Source organism: Macadamia integrifolia, chromosome 4 (genome assembly GCF_013358625.1).
Source record: "Macadamia integrifolia cultivar HAES 741 chromosome 4, SCU_Mint_v3, whole genome shotgun sequence".
Classification (NCBI taxonomy): domain Eukaryota; kingdom Viridiplantae; phylum Streptophyta; class Magnoliopsida; order Proteales; family Proteaceae; genus Macadamia; species Macadamia integrifolia.
In genome coordinates, this window is record NC_056560.1 from 6,002,850 (window position 1) to 6,024,483 (window position 21,634).

Below are 21,634 nucleotides of genomic sequence, written 5' to 3' on the forward strand. Positions count from 1 at the left end.
CTCATTTGGAGAAAAACCCCAAATCGTGCCCTAGTTTTCCCAATTTGGGGATTTCTTCAAATCTCGCTCTTTTTCTCCAATTAATGATTCATTTGTGATGCATTACACTTGATTTGTGCTTAACATGCTATAGAATTCATGAAATGTCTCTTTTGCTTGGAATCCCCATGTCTCCCTATGAAAAACCCCTCTTTTGTATTGGGTTTCCTTGATTTTCATCACGTACATTTATTTGTGGACCTCCATAGTCTATTTGGGTATGTTTTTGTACAATCATTATCCCACTACCATGGCATTTCATCTTAGACCTATGGTTTCAAGTTTTTCTCCATTGTGAATGAATTTGCACATTGGAATTGAATCCTCTCATGTTACATATGCCCTTTGCTGTCGTTTTGCTGTTTTACTATGTCTCCGCTTTGTCACTTACTGTGCATCATGTCCATAGGCTCCCTATCATTTCTAGCTTGTCGCCTTTTCCATTTTGCGAAAATTTCGGTTTTGGGGCTCTCCTTTTACTGTTGTCATTTTTCCTTTCTTTACTCACTCTGCTTTCCTCTTTTCTTACCAGGATGTCATCTCGCACCGGCAAGGGACCCTCTTCCTCTGGCGTTTGACATAAGGGACTTTGCTCCAACAGCAACAAATGATTTGCTTCTGGACATCAATGCAAAAAAATATTTTTGATTGAAGGTTGTTACAAAGAGGAGGCTATGTTGGAAGATCAAGTAACCATGAAGCATCATCATACATCTGACCTTGAGGATAAGGTCATATGCACCCATATTTTGCTTGCATGCATGTTTGCAACCGAACCTTTGGGTATATACCTTCTAAACCCTATATCTTTTGTTTCAATATTTTATTTTTTTCTATAATTATTCAAGTATGTGTTAGATTTATTTTAGCTAAGTAATAGGAAGATCTATTTTGCTTGATCGATTCCTTTCAAGAGGACTGGAGTGCTTAACACCTTCCCTGGACCGTAACATTGAACCTGCTCAGATCAACGGCAAAGGGGTTATGGAGTCATTTTTGTTTTGTGTGGGTCCTAGATCCTAATCTAGGTTGTAACTCTAACCTGTTTCCCTCTTTCTACCCAACAAGGCAAGGTGGAGGACATATGGCGATTCCACATTCACCCATGTTGTTACAACTAGGAATAACACTAAATGAATATTAGGAAATGATTTAGCTTTCAAAACAGAGGCCAATAGACTATTGGAATTAGTTAGGAGTCTCCAATCAAGTCTTAGCAAGAGAATAATGTTATGCAAGTGGGAGGTTCTCAACCCCAACCCTCCTAAACATGCATGCAAGCAGCCCATTCACCTTCTTTAACTAAATTCTTAATAGTCAATCCAATTGTTGGTGGCTAATGCCCATTCTCCTCCCATCCAAAACTTGCAATCTCATCTTGATTGTATCTAGTGGTATTGTAATCAATATAGAAACCCCACCAACCATAGTTGCACTCACTTTTTTTTTTTTTTGCTAAAGATCAACAATCAAATTCCATTTTTAAACTAAGAATCAGAGATTACGAAGAAAAACTCTATTGATCTAATGATCCACCTTTGGCATGGCCATCAGTAGAACAAAGCCCAATCACTAAAGACTATTTACATAAATATGTATCTAGGATGTTTTTGAAACTTCCAACTTACATTAGAAAGTGCAAAAATTGGAGCATCATCCCAAATATCAAATGTTCATGAAATTGCCCCATGCTTAACCAATTTGTTAGCTACCATGTTGGTCTCAATAATCCATGTAGTACTATCCAAATACTACTTATAAAATAACCACTTATGCTCAAAACGTCATGGGATTTTTTTACTCCTAATAGATGACACCACCGCCTCACTTTCTACCCATAACTTATTCATCCCCTTTGCACTTGCATTTTGAATCCTAGAACAAAAGTTGTGAACTTTGCCATAAAGTTTGTTCATAGTGCACAAACCTTCTTATAGGAAATCCTCCTTCATTGTAGAACATCCCATCTGCTCCAAAGCACCCTGGATTTTCGAGAGAGCACCCGTCTTTATAATATTTAAAGACAATTGATGGATGGAACCTCCAAAGAAATTCCAATATTCCTTTAGGCTGAACCAATAGCGTAAACATCATTAACTTCTTAGACAAGAGAAGATCTGGTATAGAAGTCACCTTTGTCGCCTCTAGAGAGGAAAAAACCTTGAGATCTCTTAAAATTACCTGCACCTCCCAATCTGCAGACTATTTCTGATCTTCAATGTTCCTCTTATTTCTTTCCTCCCAAAGATGAATAGGCACTATGATACAAAGCAGCATCCACAACTTAGAACAACATACATCAGCAACCTTCCTTTTCCACCAAAAGAATAGTTCTTTAATAGATGGGAAGCCAACCTATCTTTATTGACTTGATAGATTAGGTTTCTTATGAAGATTAGGTGATGGTATTGATAGATTAGGTTTCTTATAAACATTAGGTGATGTTATTGAAAGATTAGGTTTCTTATAAACCTTAGGTGATGGTATTGATAGATTAGGTTTTCTAAAATAATATGATTTTTGGTTTCTACTTGCTTAAAGCATAACTTGCATCTCGATGGTAAAGCAATTGAGCATTTATCACCTGTTGGAAGGCAGTGTATTTGTAATACCGAGCCTTGCTCCCTAAAACTGGTTTATTGACTGGTTGGTTTGGTTTGGTCATGCAGGGTCCAAACCGGTGAGGATTGATGCGGGTGCCCTATGATGTATGACACAGTAAGGGTGAAGTCAAATGTGGGGTGGTTGGACAAGATTGAGCCGGTACCCGATGTGATTTGCACACATAAACTGTGCCCTTGCACATATCATAAAGTCATATATGAGTAAGGAAGGTATGTCATCATATTGAATGATAAGAACTTGGTCCACGACAAGTGGCGGGAGTGAAATACACTTTAAGAACCCATTTCCCACCTAAGTACAGCAAGATTGGCCTTGTTTTGGCCAACCGGTGGATGATCACTAGTGGGTGCGAACCTCCCAATGTGACCCACTTGTAGGAGAAATGTGGGTCCCGGTAATCCCAACTTGGGTGAGCACATGTATTTTTGGTTCCCCGCCATAATGTAGTCATGTGTGCCTGATAATGTCGGTTATTTCACCCAGTTTCATAATTTAATGCGATTTAGGCCAAAGAGTGACAAAACAAAACAAGCCTTAGTAGATATTTATAACCAAAGGTATAAATAGCCATTTACTTCTCTCTCTCTCTCTCTCTCTCTCTCTCTCTCTCTCTCTCTCTCTCTCTCTCTCTCTCTCTCTCTCTCATTTATGATTTCAACAAGAGTTTGGTGAGAGGATTAAAGTAGAGGGAGAAAAGAGGAAGGAGAAGAGAAGGAAGAGGGAAGAATGGTTCCCCTTGATTTTCAAGGCCGCATCTTGCCTTTTCGTCGCCGGAATAGTGATCAAAATATAATGAAACCCTCTTGTGTGTGGTCAAATCAAAGGGTTAATAGAAAGCTTATGTGATTTCTTTGAATATTTAAGGAAGAAAACCAGGATTTAAAAGTATTGTGGTGACATTTTCAGTTTGGAAAGAGGATCCTAAGTTTTTAGGGTTTCTTGAGCTAAGGTATGATTTTGTTCCCAAAAACCTTAATTCAACTTAAATCTATGGTATAATCAAGTGGATGAAGCCTATAATGTGTGAGAAATGAGGTTGGAACAACCCCCCTGGATTCCCAAGAGGTGGAATGAAGAAGAGAGGAAGTATAGCAAAACCCGCTAAACACTGGTGGGTAGCACTGGCGGCTAGTCAGACCCACCAGTGTGACCCCCCAATCTTACCTGGGCTTTTGGGCCTACAGGCAGGTAAGACCGACTGGTAAAATCGATGGGTAGCTAAACCCATCGGTATGACCCATTGGTCTCACCTGGGCTTTTAGGCCTACCAACGGGTACTAGGACCCATCGGTAGCACCCACTGGTTTTGTGTTAGCCCCAGGTCCTATAAGTTGGTAGGATCGACGGGAACCAGACCCACCGGTAGCACCTGTTGGCTTGTGTCTAGGTGCTATCTGCCTGGGCAGTTTGCACAAGTGGGTCCTCCTACCCACCTGTATGACCCAATTGTAATCCAAATGAACTCTGTTCGAACTCAAACTCATCGATAGCCTTCTTCACGTTATTGAACGCATCGTGACTATGTCTTACGACTTTTTTATGATCCCGAAATGGAAGTATTCTAAGTTTCTTATCTATGATAGGTTTCGAGACATTTGTCTTCTCACGTCGGATCTTACCCGTACCGTGCGTTCATATTCTTGTACAATAATAGGTAAGTGGAGAGAGGACGTTGATCTTAATTTTGGAAATTTTTATTGCATCATTCTCATCTTGTATATATATATCATCATGCCATCTTCATACATCTGCTTGTCTACCATAGGATGTATTTATGAATTGATATGTTGTATCGTGAATTTCAATATTGTTTCTTGCATTGAATTATGATCATTGATTATTCAATTATTGGATGGTGATGGTTAGTTGAGCATGTGATAAGTTGTTAGACTAGATGCCGTAGTTGGCTTGGAAATAAATGCATTGGTACATCGTGGAATGGGACACGGAAGTACAATACAGTCGTACTATCTCATATAAGAGTATGTGGTTAGGATTTGACATTCCATCGTGCTACGACCCTTCCCAATAAGGGTTTAGGTATTGGGTTATCACTGGGGAAAAACTTTGATCGCGGACCACCGTGGTGGTTAGAAGTATGTTTGGCTGATCATTAGGATAGTTGAAAACCTTAATATATTCAGAAGGCCAATCATACTGCTTTTATTTTCTATTATGGTGGTTGTACTTTCTACTGTGGTTCGACCATAATTTACATTTCTATTGTGGTTTGACCACGATTTACTTTTTTAAGTGCTCATGATTGGCCTTCTTTGACAACCTTATGGGCGTATCGCGAGATGGAGAATGCATCTCGAACCTGGGACATACATACACTATGGTTGTGAGTAGCAAGTAACCTGACTTAGTAATGTTGCTTAAGTGGATAGGACTAAAATGAATCCCATGCATATAATATCATTTGATTTTGTAATTGCTTGTGTGAGTTTTTCTTTTCATATATTGAGCTAGTGGGCTTACCCCTCGTGTACACACATTTTTAGATGATTTTATAGGATTTTTAGTTGAGGAACATGTGCCAGAGTCTATCGACGAACCTTCAATGGGAGATTGGTGGGTCCCAGAAGGATTTGACCACAGAGTAGGATGCCCGTGTGAGAGTTATGTTGTGAGGCAATAGTAGATACTCCAATACACTATTCTTTTTTAATTCTTTTAATGCATTCCCCTTTTCATGCTCTAGATATTGAATTGTTATTTCTTATGCAAATATCACACCTATAAGCCCACATGTGAATATACTATGTATAACAATTTGGGTATCAAGAGTAGGTGGGGAAACTTTACAGATATGCATATATGACAAGACTTCCGCTGAATTATATTATTTTATCTCTAAGATTATATGTGGTTTGTTGTGCTATGGTTACTGTATCAAATGATTCTTGTGGTTTTGGGTTATCCGGAGGGAACCCGGTCACCTGTCCGGTTCTATGTAAATGAGGCGTGACAGCCCCGACCCTATTAACCTTGCACAATATTGTCCTTTTTGGCCCATGGGCCTCAGGCTTTAAATGTGTCGTGCTATGTTAAGGAGGCTAGAGGTTATTAACTAGCTTAGTAATCTCTCCCTAGGCGATGTAGAACTAAAGTTTGTATACTTTCATCAATTTCCCAAACCCCCTAGTACTTACCAGTATTCTTAGTGGGAACACCTCACCGATCTATCAGGTGAGTCCGATACTTATCGTATTCTTTGATCTCATAAACTATTCTCCTTTCAACACAGTGTCCCTGTTGTGGCCCCACACACTATCGGGATCGGATCTAATACTATTTGTAATGCCCCTGCCCCATTAACCTTGGATAATATCATCTTTCTTAGTTTATGGGTCTTAAGGCTTTAAAACACATTATGCCATGTTACGGAGACTAGAGATTATTAACTAGCCCAGTAATCTCTCCTTAGGCGATGTGAGACTAAAGTTTGTGCACCCTCACTGATCTCTCAAACCCTCTAGTACTTGCCTTATTCTTGGTGGAAACACTTCACCAATCTCCGAGGTGGGTTCGGTACTTGCCTATTCTTGGGTCTCACAACATTCATTCACTGCACTGCCGCCACTGTTTTCGAATTTGACCGAAAGCCACCGTTGCTATGCTGATGTGTCATTGTTGTTGTTACTATTCTCCTTACTCTCATCGTCTCTCTTGTAGAGATAGCAACAAATTCCAACCCACATGAGTCTCTATACCATCAAATATGATGCCCACCGAATTGCATTCGAAGGTGTGTGTTGGTTGATATGGGTATACCAAATCCTTTGTATAGGCCCCCAAACCATCAACATTGAGAGTTTTCTTGAATACATTGATATCCCACAACGATATTTATAAGGGGATATGTTGGGGCTGATGGGATTGCCAGTGCTGCCTTGGACTATGAGCATTGGGTGACCACATAGATCAGTGTCCAAACAAGCCGTGCGACCATTGCAATGCTTAGTCTGGCTGTGGCGTTGGCCCTCGCAGAGGCTGTCAATTTTGGGAAACCCACACAGACAGTTGTAATTCCCACATTACTCTTAGTGATCTCTAGAGCTCTCATGTAGAGGGCCCGAGCAGGGATTGTTCCCATTATGGATGCCAAAGCCTATATAAAGGCCTTTGATGCCCTCGTGGCACAAGACAACAAAGGCCATTTTAATGGAAAAGGGTTGTGTTTATGATACATATTGTAGAGTCTTGAGGAGGACGACAAGGTAAAGGGTAGCAAAAACTCCAGAGAGAGCATGGCACCAAAGAAAAGAACCTGGATTTGCCTAGCATTCGTCAACCGCCAAAGATGATAAGTTAGTTAGGATGCTTGTAGTTCATCAAAGATGAGAAGTCTGAGGTAGAAGATGAACTTAGAGATGAGAGGTTCGTTTGTAGAAATGATCAGACATATTCTCTTGTTTTAATTAAAGGGTAGAAAGGTAATCTCACACCTATCAACAGCATTTTGGCACGTCATCGCTTAACATATACAAATTAACGCTGTGGGCCGCTTTTAGAAATTTAAAATGTAAGGGAGGTTCGTGAAATTTCTGAAAACATGGGAGAAGAAGTGTAATTAGGCGATAGTCCTGGGATGGGTGTGTAATTTTTCAGAAAAAAAAACGTTGTCTACCTGAAACATCGGGGGCGGGGGGCTTCTCTCTGTCTCTCCCAGACACATAAACTCTCAGAGGGAACCAAAACCAAGATTTTCATGGCGTTCGCATCTTGGTTCTCTCGTTTCAGTTCTTCTTCAAGGAACATTTACAAGATCATCCAGAGTTCATCCGTCCACCATATTCGCACTCATAGTACTTGCACCGTAGAGGCTTTCAACTCCGGGGGTACTAAACCAGTGCGGTCATGGTCAAGCTCTCTTATTCCCCTGGCCGTCGCGCTCTCTGCTGGATCAATTGTCTTTGACATTGAGAGAAATCCTTCGCTGTGCGATGCCGTCGGTGTTGATGATTACCGGTGCATACCTAGACCTCTATCTACTGGTTTAGTTGATTGGTTGATTGAAACGGTTTTGATCATTTAGACCTTTCATGTGACGCCATAAACCTTTTCCAATATTATTCTGTTCATAATTTTCGTCGAAATTAATGAGATTTCTCCTTATCGTTCCTTCCTTTCTTCCTCAATGAGGTTCCCAGAGCTTCAATCGGTTATATATTTTAGGCTTGTTCATTTAACTGAAATACTATTGGTTTCCATGTGAATGATCATATTATAGAGTTCGGTTGCTCAGAGAAGTTGCTATTTAGTTGATTTGATTCGTGTTTGGATTTTCGAATTTCAGTGGTGGTACCGTTGGGGGCAAAGATAGCACGGACCTTCTTGTGAAAGGTTCCCGCAAGGATGCACCCCAAGAGCTTATGGACGAATTGAAGACAATTTGTGGAGTAATTTAACTTGAACTCTTCCATTTCCGTTTTGTAAATCATATTTTAGCAGTGAGCCTACTTACAATGTAAAGGGCTGTACGTTCTTGTTCTAAAAGTTACTTTTAATTTCATTGGCAAACTTGTCCTTGACTTGCCTGGTTTGAAGTAGAATTTTCAAGGATAGGATTTTGTGGCAGAGATTGACGTTTTCTTCATATGCCTAGGGAAATATGACGCTGGATTATGATGAGAGATACTTTCACGGGAAGCCACAGAACAGTTTCCACAAAGCAGTAAATATCCCTGACACTGTTGTTTTCCCAAGGTCTGATTCTTTTTCGCATGGTTCATACCATTCAATCTTTCCGTCACTTCTGTTTCAATTCCCTTCTTTGAGATACATTTGGGTGATTCTTCTAAGGATTACAATAATTTATCTGATTCAGTTTTGATATTTATTTTATCAGATATCTTGTACTTCGAGTACACCTTTAACTTTGATTATGGAAAAATAGTTTTCAAATACTGAAAAAAAAAAGAAGAAGAAGAAGAAAAGAAACAGCTAGCCGGGGTACCTCTCTGCCCTACCTTCTCTTGCCCTTCAATGCAATACTGTTTTTAAAGAAGATTGTGTAATTGGGAATTTTATAGCAGAGTTGGTCACAAATCTGACCATTTATACAACCCACCCAGGACTGAAGGAGAAAAAAAAAAAAAAAAAAATTCCAATGAGCATGCGTGGAGTAGATATCTCCATGCCCTAACAAAATGACCATGTGAGTGGTTCTTGAAAAGATATTTATTGAATTCAGATATACCTGACTTCCTAGCGGACATAGATCAAAATGGACACAGAGTCCATCATGCCAGTTCTCCCCTAGTCTTGGTGGCTACTGCCGCCGGAACCACTCCCTCCACCCATCCTACCCCTGTTACCTCTTCTCCCCTTCCTTCCATTGCCGACGCTCTTCCTTCCACTTCTCCATCTCCTAACCCCACCACTCACTCCCCCTCTTCTCCCTCTGTCCCCAAACGATGGACCTCCTTCTTCAGGATAGCCCCCCCTCCATCATTCTAGTAATGACCTCCCCCTGTACTTTATCCCTCCCTCCATCATCAACTGCACCAAAGTTGGGCTATGCCCCCTGGCTTTCTGGATTCAGAGATCTCAAAGTGGTGTAACTGCTTAGTTGGTCATTTTCTTGGTCGCCGACCTGCATTTCTTGTTGTGGAATCTTCCCTCATCAATCAATGGAGACCCCGTGGCACCTTGTCTACTATCCTGCTTGATAATGGGATTTCCACTTCAAATTCTCAGACGAAGGCGATAAAACTCGTCTTCTTGAAGGTGGTCCTTGGGAAGTGGGGAAGAGACCCATTTTCTTAAGGCAATGGGATCAATGCACTCAGCCCGAAAATTTGATTTCAGCTCCATTCCCATGTGGATTTCCTACGAAATTTGTTGCTTCACTATTGGTGTAAACAAGGTTTGGGTATCGTTGGGTTTGTCACGGGAAAGCCTCTCTACTCGGATGTTCGCAGAAAACGTATGGATCATCTGACCTTCGCTTAAATCTGTGTCGAAGTTTTTGCATATATGCCTCTCCCATTGTTTGTAAAGATCATAGATGATGAAGGATTTGCCTTTTCTCAAAATATCTACTTTGATTGGGCTCCTCCATAGTGCCTTGTCTACAAGGTGTTTGGGCACCATACCAAATCTTGCCCCCACAAACACAAACTCCCCAAGATGCTTTGGCTCATGCTTTTGAAGATCTGTGTTTGGCCTATGCTCCTCCCTACTTGGTCATTTCTAAAAGATCGACATACCCTCCTTCTCGGCCTTCTTTGATGGCCCCTATTGTTCGTGAACCTAGTCATGGCCGAAGATGAGTAGACATTGGTGAACCCCCCCATCCTATCACAAAAACCAAAGTAATTCAAAGGTTGATGATTCTTCAGCTAATCCTTCAGTCACCCACTCTTTGACCATTGAACGAAAGAAATTTGATCTTCTTTGCTCTGTAGACTTGCGTATGGAAGAAGTCAACCCTGATGGCCCTCCCTATGCCTCTTTGAGATCTTTGCTAGCCGCTCTTAGCCCCCTTCTGGTCGATTGCGATTCCTTCTTGTCCTTCCGTCTCGCATCCCATAGATCCCATCACCTCTGCTCCTCCTCCCCTTCGAGGAAGCCCTCCTTTTTTACATGTACCCTCCCACTTAAGACATATTCTCTCACATGCTAAGGTGGACCACCTTAACCCCTCTCCTAGTCATACCCTTTCTAAACCTAACTATTCCTCTTCTGTCTTTTCCTTGATCAATGTTGGTCCTAACCTTAACCTTTATACCCCGGTTAATTCATTCCACTCAAACCACCTGTTTCACCCAGTCCATCCCAATCCATTGGTTCTTCTCACCCATCAGGTTTACAACCTGACTCTTTAGTCTGCTTGTCCCCCCTCAGGTTCTTCTCCTTTGCTAAACAATCTCTCCCATCCACTTCCGTCTATCTCTTCCTCGCAGGCTCCCATTGCAGTTGCTCCCCCCCTCTATCTATGGCTCTAATGATGACTCCATTGACGTCAGCACCTCCTGCAGCTCTTCTTGTGCTCTTATAAAGGCCACCCTTCCCCACCCCTCTCCCTGACAGGTTTCCTCACAGGATCCACCTGTTGACTGCCCTTCCTTGACAACTACCAGCTACGATGACCTTTCTGGTCCCTCCTTCACCAACAACTATGACACCAGCATCCCCCCTGAGATCATCTCCACCTATTCTGTTGACGGCTGCCACCATGTTCCTCTGATGGATGCCCCTCTAACTCCTTCCCTTGTACTGGCTCATCCCTCGCATACTCCTCCTATGGACAATCTTCCTCCTTTGGCCACTCAACGCCACCCTAAGGCTCCAGATCGTCACCCTCATCCCTTGTAGGCTCCATCTGCGGATGGTCTTCCTCCTTTGGCCACTCAACGCCACCCTGCTGCTACTTTTGCTATTAGCCCCCAAGCCCCGTCTCCCTTCTCGATGATGACCATTGTGACTCCTGCAACTACTTTTGGCCCCTGGCTCCGACTTCCCCTATTGCTGCTGCTTTTGCTTCCTTGAGGATGACCTTGTGACCTCGGCTTCTCCTTCAAGCACTGATGCTCGCTCTCCCCTATTGTGGATTACAAAAGGGTCATAAGAAAAAGCCTTCTTCCCCCAAAGGTCATGCCATGCTTTTGACAATGAGCTCTTGTTGCCCCTCCCCTACAAGTTCAAATGATCTAGACATTGAATTCCTTGGCTAAGCAAGCTGAGGTTCGTTTTAGCATCAAGTCTTCCCATGCAACCTTGTGTTGTCTTCTCGAAACCAAAGTCCCTGAAGCCAATGCCTTTCGCATTGCAGCCTCTATTGCTCCTTTTGGTCCTTTTCCTTTAATTATCTTCACTGTCCCAATGGTCGCATATGGATTCTTTGTGACCCTAGTAAGCTTGTTATCTCTTCTTCCTTCTCCTCCTAATGTATTCATCTTTCCATCTTTGATCCTACTAATTCATTCTCCTTGTTTCTCTCGGCTATCTATGGCCTCAATCATGCCTCTGATAGGATTTCTCTATGGAATGATCTCCTCTCCCTTGCTCCCAGATTGGTCCCCTCCCCTGGGCCTTGGGGGGAGATTTTAATGTGGTCAGGATGGCCTATGAGAAGATGAGAGGCTCTCCATTGATCCTTCTTTGGTCGATGCTTTCAATGAATGCCTTGATGAAATTGGTGTCAACGATTTGCGTTGGTCTGGCTATACCCCTACATGGTACAATAAGAGAAGTGGAACTAAGAAAATTGGCAGTAAACTTGATCAGGTGCTTGTAAATGACTATTGGTTGGCTTCCTTCCCCTCCTTTAATGCGACTTTTGATCTTCTTGGAATTTCCGATCATTAGTCCCATCTCCCTTCTTGTTCAGCCTTACATTTCCTTTGACCCCAAACCATTCAAATTCTTGATGTGTGGTCCCTTCATCAAGACTTCCTCCCCTTGTCCAGTCTGAATGGAACAAGCCTGTCCAATCCTTCTCTTCCCCTCTTTTTGCTTTCGCCAAAAAACTTAAAAATGTCAAAATTTCTCTTAAGGCTTGGAATATCTCCACCCTTGGAAACATTTCCTCCCGTGTCTTCTCTTGTAGAGACTCTTTAGCCACCATTCAATCCAGGCTTCAACTTGACCTTAATCCTTCCTTTGCTAATGAGGAGCTATCTTCTTCCATTGAGCTTGCTTTGTTAATTGCTCAAAAAGAAAGTATCCTGAATAAAAATTCCCGCTTAAGCGGCTTGAGCTTGGGGACTCCAACTCTGCTTATTTCCATAGATCCCTTAAAGCTAAGACCAAATCCAATTCCATCCGTTGCTCACGGCCAGAGATGGCTCCATTCTCTCCTCTCCTGAAGACATTAAGTCGAGGCCTCCTTTTATTTTTTTGACCTCTTTAATCCCCCCGCTCTTCTACTCCCCCCATTCCTCCTGGCCTCCTCAACAAATCCATTCTCACCCACCTCCTACCTTCCTTCCATGCTATCCTCTCAGATGAAGAAATCTTTGCTGTTGTTCTTTGCAACAAAGCCAACAAAGCCTTTAGTCCTGATGGCTTCATTATTGGTTTCTTCTCCTCTTGCTGGGGAATTGTCAAGTCTGACCTCATCAAAGCTATTAGAAGCTTTGTCTTCAATCCCTCCCAAATCCAAGGTATAAGTCATACCTTCCTTCGCCTTATTTTTAAGAAAGAGCGTGCTTCCTCCATTCATGTCTTTAGGCCTATTTCTCTTTACAACCTTTGATGGGGACATCAAGGTGTACAACCGAAGGAAGAAGAAGACCCTACCACACGTTCCTTCTTTGTGGTTGGAGGATTAGAAGAAACAAGAAAGAAGAAGGAAGAAGAAGAAGGAAAGAAAGAAGAAGAAAGAAGAAGGAAAGAGAGGGGTCGAACCAGCCTTTCCAACTCTTGGCTCGACCCCCCTTTGTCCTCCCATTCAGCAGATCTTGTGTACCCCACCAAATCTTATTTTAATTTGCTTTGATTCCAGTATTATTTGATTGTTTTATTAATTAGGAAACTAGGACTTCTTTCCATTGGTCTATTAGGTAGTTTATGTTTTCAAGTAATTGAGTTTCTAAATGTCTTTTCTTATTTTTGGAAGTTTTATTCTATTTAAGTGTAAGGCCATTGGCCATTGTTTTTTATTTTTTTTTGGGAAGGAATGAATTATTTGAATGAAGCACAAGCTAACGCCTCTCTCTTTCTCTCGATTCTCTTTCTCGCCTCTCTCTCTCTCTCTCTCTCTCTCTCGCCTCCCCTCTCTCCCACGACTTTCTCTCCCATTCTCTTTCACTCTTTCGCTGCCTTTGTTCCCCTGAACTGCTGCTGCTGATCTCCTCTTTGATGCTGGACTGCTGCTGATCTCCTCTTTGATGCTGGACTGCTGCTGATCTCTTCTTCAATACTGGGCTGACCTCCTCTTCAATAACTGGGTTGCTGCTGTTCTTTTCTTCAATAACTGGGTTGCTGCTGTTCTCTTCGTCAATAACTGGACTGCTGCTGATCTCCTCTTCAATCTGGACTGCTTTCCCTTGTCAAATCAGGTAGACTGCACTTCTTATCTTGGAGGACCTTGAGTTCTTTTTACTTCTCAGACTTGGACAGCAGGTAAGTAGAGGACTGAACCTTCCCATTCCCCCATTGTTCCCTCATTATTTACTCCATCATCTTCCATTAAAACCCTCCCATTTTTAGCCCATTGTTTGACCTTTATTTGCACCACTGTTTTACCTTAGATATTGCTGATTTTCTTATTACAAGTATAACTGATTTTGGAGCATATAACATGGGATTTTTATCTATCTTCGGTGCTTAATAGGATAGTGTTATAACCTAATTTTGCTTGCTACTATGTTCACTACCCCGTGTTCCCCCGTGATGCTTGAGTGAGTTTATGTGTTTTTCTTCTTAGACCATTATTGCTCATTGTTACATTGCTAATTTATCCCACTATATTTTGCATGTCAATCTTGTTTGTTGAGTTTCCCTTATCCTGCCCAACCCAAGTCCCTTGAGTTTGCCCTACTTAGTTAGTTTATCCTGTAGGAAACCTAGTCACCTAGGAACCCCTACATCAACCTTCTTTACAAATTTATTGCTAAGATCATATTGCCTTCAGGTTGAGATCTATGGTTGACTCCCTTTTCAGTGCTAACTAATCGGCCTTTAATGCTGGTAGGAGCATCACCGATAACATTCTCTTATGTCACAAAGTGGTGCGTGGGATTGATAGGAAATCCTGCTCCCAGCCACCCTCCTTAAAATTGATATCCATATAAGGCTTTTGATTCTATCATATTTCATCTCTAATGTCCTCCATGCCATGTCCTTTCCCCCTGTCTTCATCCACTGGATCTATTCTTGCATATCTTCTCCCGCTTCTTTGTCCATGTCAATTGTAGCTTGGCTGGACACTTCTCTTCGGTTGGTATCCGTAAAGGCTACCCCCTCTCTCCTTCTCTTCTCCCTTGCCCTTGATCCAGGCTTTGACATGCATTTAATCTTCCCCCTTCCTAAATGCAAATCCCTCCGCCTCACCCATCTTGTGTTTGCTGAGGATCTTCTCTAAGGCTGATTCTCTTTCCATAGATTTCATTATGTCTTCTCTCCTCGTCTTTGAGCATCTCTCTAGTCTCTGTGTCAATCTCTTCAAATCCCAACTCTTCCTCTCTAGTTGTTGTGTCGATTCCAAGACCCATCTTCTCGCTATTATTGGATTTTCCTTGGGTTCCCTTCCTATTAAATATCTTGGTCTTCCCCTCATCTCCTTAGGCTAACTGCTCATCACTATACCCCCATGCTGGACCACATTAGGAAAGGCACCAACTTTGGAAAGGAAAACTCTCTTCTTTGTTGGCCACTTGGAGCTATCAGTTCAGTGCTCTAATCCTCTTATATCTAATGATTATTTGTCTATGAGCTCTCCCATTGCTCCGTTAAGAAAGTTAAATCCCTCTTTTGATCCTTGCTTTGAAAAGGAAGCGATTCCTCCAGGTTCCTTCATCCCCTCGCTTGGTCCTATGTTTGTCTTCCCAAGATGGAAGGGGGCCTTGATCTTAGGAGGATCCAGGATGTTTACTCTATTGGTATCCTCAAACTTCTTTGGAAGATTGCTTCCAGTCATAACAACATCTGAGTTTACCCTGGGTTTGGTGAAAAATCCTAAACTTGAGGCTTCTTGGCCTCAAAGCCATCTCCTCCCGTATTGATAATGGCTCCTTTGCCTCTCTTTGGCTCAATAATTGGCACCCTTCCGGAGTTGTTTCCTTATGATTGGTGCTATAGCAGACTACTCTTCGGCCTCCCCAAAGATGACTCTGTTGCTTCCATCCTTTCCAATGGTTCTTGGGCTCCCATTCCCTCCCTCCCTCCCTCCCTCCCTCCCTCCCTCCCCCCTCTTTGACCTTTGGTCTTTCCTTCCTCCCATTCCTTATGGACACCGGGGAAGAGGAGATAAAATCATTTTGTCAATCGTCCCCTTTGGTTCTTTCTCGTGCTCCTCTGCCTGTTATCTGGTTAGGTCTCACAATCCCTTTGCTCCCTGGCATAAAATTGTCTGGTTTGAAGGCCATATTTTCCGGCATAGCCTCCCTGCTTGGAGAGCTCTATCCAACTGCCTCCCTACTTGGAGAGCCCTACCCTACTGCCTCTCTTCTCAATCCTTCCTCATTCATGGGCACATCCTTGTCACCTTGCTGCCTCTGCTGGAATGTTATTCAAGATTCTGACTACCTCTTCTTTTCCTACCCTTCTCCTCATCCATTTGAAAAAGATTCCTCTCTTCCTGGTCTTGCTCTCGCCCCCATTTTGTCTTTTCTACAGGAATGGATTTGGGTTGACATGACCTTTGCTGGTGGCTCTATTTGCGACACTGCTAGGAAGCTTGCTTTCTATGCCACAATCAACCACATTGGGATGGAGCGCAATCTGTGTAAATGGACTTCCAATTCCAGATCTTTTGATATGATTTGGAAAACCATCTTCTTCGATATTAGCTCCAAGCTTGCGTTTCGTCCCCATTGCCATGTTAGGGGCTCTCCAAGGAACGTATGCTCATTGTTGTTGCCTGGGGTTTGTCCATCTCCATATTGCACCCTTCCTTCCCACTAGGTTGCTTTTGTTTGGCTTTTGTGCTCCTTTTCCCTTTTCCCTTTTCCCTTTTCCTTCCCCTCGGAGCTGTATCCTTTTTTACTGTTGTTAATGATATTTATTAATCCCCAAAAAAAAAAAAAAAATGGACACATGATAAAAAATGAAGGTCAATGGGGCTCACATTAACTCAGTAGGCATGAATCATCTAAATGACATAAGAAAGAGCTAGAAGTAAGAGGTAAATTAAATATAAACAAAACAGGCACGATTATATATTTATCAAAGAGAAAGAAATGAAAAGAAAAATTGATTAATAAACACATAACGACTCCATAATCTGTAAACAATGAATGGATGTTCATGGTGAATATTATCATAGTTGTGGAGTTTCACCTGCAGCTTGTTTGAGGTACATCTTTCCACATATGGATGAAACACAAATTGAACTGTATATTACTTTAATAATTAAAAAAAGAAAAATGAAAAAAAGAAGGAATACATAACTGTGTAAGACTATAAATACAATAACTAGTATTTGAAAACAATATCGGGCACTTAATGATCATGAAACTTGATGCAAGTCCTTTTTCAAGTCACATCGTCAAAAGCACTCTAAATGGGCATGGTACTGCTCGAAAGAAAGGAACTAAATAACTGTGTAAAGAGTTAGTTATCCACCACCCGCACAACCAAAAAAAACAATCATTACTTGTAGCGGAGAAAAAAAGGATTAAACAAGTAGCAAAGGGTTCTCTCAGGAAACAGGAATGAAAAAATGTTCCACTGTCAGCTACTACAGGAAAGATGGCACTTTATGATTCATCAAACTTGATGTGTTTCTTTTTCAATATCAACTTGTCAACAGTGCTGCCCAGTTGTTTTATTTGGGTTGCTGGCGGTCATGAAGAAACTTGCTTTGTCACTGTTTTCTGTCTATCTAGGAAAATCATGCATCTGGGTTTGAATCTCCCCTCTCCACCTATGTTAATGGTGTGTGGATTTCAATTGCTGGTGACTTGAGGGCCTGATTTTGATTTTTAAATCTATCTACATGATGAGATTTAAATCTGTTGGTGAATGTTTGATTACTGTTTAATTGAGAACTAAAAAATCTCAAGCGTTGAATCATTTAACCAAGCAATGACAAAGGCTTGGCGCACATGAGGCAAAGTACAAGCAATGGAAGGACAAAGCAAAGCTGAGCACAACCACATAGCAAAACCAGAACCTGTTCAAAGAAGAACAGCACCAATGGGTCTTACAGGATGACACCAAACTCAACCGACACTTTAGGATATAATGCCATTACCTGCCAAAAAAAAAAAAAAAAAAAAAAACAAAGCTGCACCCTTCCCCGCCCACCCCAAAGAATAAGAGACAGAGTGGTGGAGGTCCAATGAGAATGTGAAGATACCTGAGATGGGAACTCAGAGTTGTAGGGAAGAAAGGAAAGCTCCACGACCACAGTCGCACACATGCACTAACGTAAGACTAGAATCACAAGTGATCCTAATACTAGGCAGGATTTCAAAATCTGACTGAATAGGGAGAAATTCGAGAACTCACAAACCGTGTCTTAGATGGAGCTGAAACTTGGAGTAGATGAAGGTCCTAGATAGGTCAACAAGCCCTTAAAATATGAGCCAATTCTGATGGTTGACTTGAGAGTTATGCTGTTGACATGAATTAGGAAACTTTTAACAACTTCCAATAGCTTGAGATTTCGGCCTCCGACGAACCTCAAATTTGGAGCAAAGGTCCCTCGTGTATGCCCAAATATCCTTCAAAAGATGAGCCTCAATGGATGGCTGGTTCGGAAGTTACGCTTGAAGAATGAAAAAGGAAACTTTTTGGAGTTTTGTAGTAGCAGCAGCTACAGGCCTTGGATGGTCTTCGAACTGATCTTTTAATGGAAATTCTGGACTTTAACAAGCTTGTAATTATCACTCAAATACTCTCTCACAGCAAACAAATAAAAAGAAAAGAAAGAAAATTGATGGAGGGTTGAGAAGGGTGGAAGAAGAATTTTAGGGAATGGGCATCTCACCCCAAGTTTTTGGGCATCTCTCTCGTAGGTAATAGCTATTTTAGCCATGAGTAAACACTCAATTTTTATAAACTTCAATCTTTTCTTTCATAATAATCAATGGGCTTTAAATAGCCTTACATAATTTGGACATAAAGCAATAGCAAAAAGAGGAAACTAATGGACTAAAATAGGACTTTCTAATTTGTGTCTAACTTGCTAACCAAGCTTAACAAAATTAGAAACTAACAACTGAATTTAGAAGGAAGCTAATCTAATTACAAATAGGAAACTAATTACTTAACCAGAAAGGAAACTAACTTGGATACCAAAGTAGAAACTAAATATTATGCTAGCTGGACCAAATCAATGTCTGCTGGAGATCTTCTCTTGGAGCTGAATAAAGGACAGTTGTATAGCTTCTAAAAGATCCTTTTGAAGAACAAAACTTGCTAAGAAAAATAATGTTCATGTGTTACTATTTATGTGAACAGTAACACCGATTATGGAAGCTGCTGGATAGGCTGGATTGATGGGTGCTTGGGCTCTTTTAGAAGACCACTTAGGGAAGTAAAATATGCACTATTCAAGGAGTTGTTACACTGGTTCAATAGTTGCAGGAGTGGACCAGCATAGGTGCAATATTGGGGCCAACAAGGTTGGCTCGATGGGACAAAACCAGGTCCAGACTTGGGACAGAACTGAACCATGGTTTGGTCGTTCGAGTCCTTTTAACAGCCCTATCTACATCACGCACCCGACACCACAACGTACACAAATCTACTCTTTTTATTCTAAAAACTGACTTCGTTGGTTACAAGTATATAAAGAGAAGAAATAAACAAAGAATCCTAATTGGAATGTAAAACAACTAACTCAAACTCTATCTCCTATTTCCTAAGCAACCTATTTAAAGCACTACATGATTTTATAATACAAACTAAATCACTATCAGCCTTTATTAGACCAAAAACCCAATTTGGCTCGCTTCTGTTTGGGTTTGGGTTTCCAAAGCCGGTCATATTGGTCCATCCACTCTAGAGCCACCGCATCAACTCTCCTTGATAGGGACACGGTAGGGAGAGGGAGAGAAAGTAGGAGAGAGAAAAAATAGGAGAGGTAAAATAGGGTTTTGGCTAATTAGGAGGTGCCTGCCTCTTGGCTTTATGGACGAAGTCGGAGATCTGGCTAATTAGGAGGTAGCAGCCTCTTCTTGAGAAAATCAAGAGAGATAATTTAGGATAATTTTCATGCCCCTTCTATTCCATATTAGTTCCTATTAAATAAGATGAAAAGGTAGTTACAAACCCTTGCTCACGTATTCCACTTACATTGAAACTACCACACCATACACTCCATCTATGCTCCACTACTTCCACTTCCATACTTTATCTCTAACTTCTACTAACTTACCAACTTCTATTAATTACTTACAAATTACATAACACACATAATAAAACATAAAATAAATTAATAAAACTAATTTGTCTGGGCACGTATCACTCCTCTAAAAAGAACTCGACTCCACTGAATTTGGATAAGGACCAAGGAGGCCATTTGAGTCAACACTCTGGATAAGGAATGATTCTGCTACCCATACTGAACTTAATGTTGGGGAGATCTTTAGCAGGGAAGAAACTTCATTTCCTTGTTGTGGTGATTGAAAAGAGTAGGTATTCACATCCCACAATGTTATGCCTTCTTACCAAACAATCATGGTCGATCAAGATGAACATGACACACCTTCAGAGGGAGGACGTCACATTTTACTGTATCCACGAATCCACCAATAAAGCATGTGAGCAAACACTTGTAAATAATCTTGAGATTGGTCTTGTTCACCCATGCAACTTTGTAGGGATTTGGATGTGGTTCTGCCTGTAATCTAAGCTTATGAACGTCTTTAGAGACGATATTAGTGCAACTATTTTCATCGATCACCATGCTATGTAATTGGTCATTACACTTCATGAGGGTTTGGAAGATACTATTGCAGTGTCAATTCTTATCCTTAGAGACCTTGTGAGTGGTCAAAATATGATGAACATAACAAGGTTTTCACTCCACATCATTGTCATTTCCATTGACTTTACATGACTCATGCTCTGTCTCCAAATTAACTGTCTTAAGACTTAGTTACTTTTCTGGGACAATAACAACAACAAACAACGACGATAACTCAGCCTTATCCCCACTAAATGGGGTCTTCTATGTGGATCCTTGCCCTCCAATCAGCTTCATTCGATATCAAAGGCTTAAGCTATGCCTATCTTTTCTCACCACTTTTGCTAGTTTGCCCCTGGCTCTTTCCCTGGCTCTTTTAGTTCCTTCAATCTGAATCAAATCACTCCTTTATACTGGAGCATCCAAAGGACTCTGTTGAACATGGCCACGCCACCTCAAACGACTTCTCGTAGCTTATCATGTACTAGAGCTACTCCCAAATCAGCTCTAGTATGCTCATTCCTTTATCCATCCTAGTTTTGCCACACATCTATCTCAACATCCTCATCTTCACTACACTACGTTTATTTACATGATGCTTCTTAGGTGCCCAACAATTTGCACCATACATCATATCCGATTGTATGATTGTCTTATAAAATTTTCCTTTTAAGTTTTGAAGGAAAACGTTGATCACGCAACGGTCCAGATGCACCTTTCCACTTCTTTTGTATTTTAATTTTTTTTGTGAAAATATCATCCTCTGTATCACTTTCTTTATTAGTTATTGAGCCCAAATACCTAAAATAATCACTTTGAGGAATCTCCCTCTCATCAATTTTAGCCACCACATTATCCTTCTTAGCATCTTATACTTTGTCTTTGTTGTACTTATATTTGAATTTTTTTATTCCAAGGTTGATCTCTTTAACTCCAACTTGGTGTTAATCCTTGGTTTTGTCTCATCCACCAAAGCAATATTAAGAATATTCACCAAAAAAAAAAAAAAAATATCATTAGCAAAAGGTATACATCAAGAAACCTCATCTTGAGTGTCCCTTTTTAAATAATCAATGATAAGCACAAACAAATAAGGGCTAAAAGTTGATCCTTGATGTAACCCAATTGTAATTGGGATTTCACTACCTTGACACCTCACAGTTCTTACATTAGTCACCACACCGTCATACATATCTTTACTTATATCCATATATGTACTTGAAACACTCCTCTTCCCTAGTACTTGCTAGATTAACTCTCTCGGGACCATATCATATAGATATACTCTTCCTTTCCCTCATTTTAGCTGTCTTATCGATAACTTTTCCCCTTCCTTTGTGCTTATATTGTTAAAGTTCTTATTTCTTCACCCTTGCTTTTCCCACAATCTTCTTAGCTTCATTTCTGGCAAATATATACTCTTTTAGATCCTCTGCATCC

At 41.1% G+C, this 21,634-nt stretch overlaps 1 protein-coding gene and 1 pseudogene across 2 annotated transcripts in view; one reads left to right on the forward strand and one right to left on the reverse strand.

The window, feature by feature from the left end:
• Nucleotides 1–1,303: 1,303 nt before the first annotated feature.
• Nucleotides 1,304–7,141, reverse strand: LOC122075146 (annotated as a pseudogene).
• A 178-nt stretch (nucleotides 7,142–7,319) lies between these two features.
• Nucleotides 7,320–21,634, forward strand: part of LOC122076977 (D-lactate dehydrogenase [cytochrome], mitochondrial-like) — a 70,192-nt gene continuing 55,877 nt past the window's right edge. For both annotated transcript variants that reach the window (XM_042642662.1, XM_042642663.1), the window contains exons 1-3: nucleotides 7,320–7,638; nucleotides 7,967–8,069; nucleotides 8,276–8,376. In XM_042642662.1, the coding sequence (XP_042498596.1) occupies nucleotides 7,379–7,638; nucleotides 7,967–8,069; nucleotides 8,276–8,376 (464 nt within the window). In that variant the 5' untranslated portion in view covers nucleotides 7,320–7,378. The remainder of the gene's footprint in view (nucleotides 7,639–7,966; nucleotides 8,070–8,275; nucleotides 8,377–21,634) is intronic.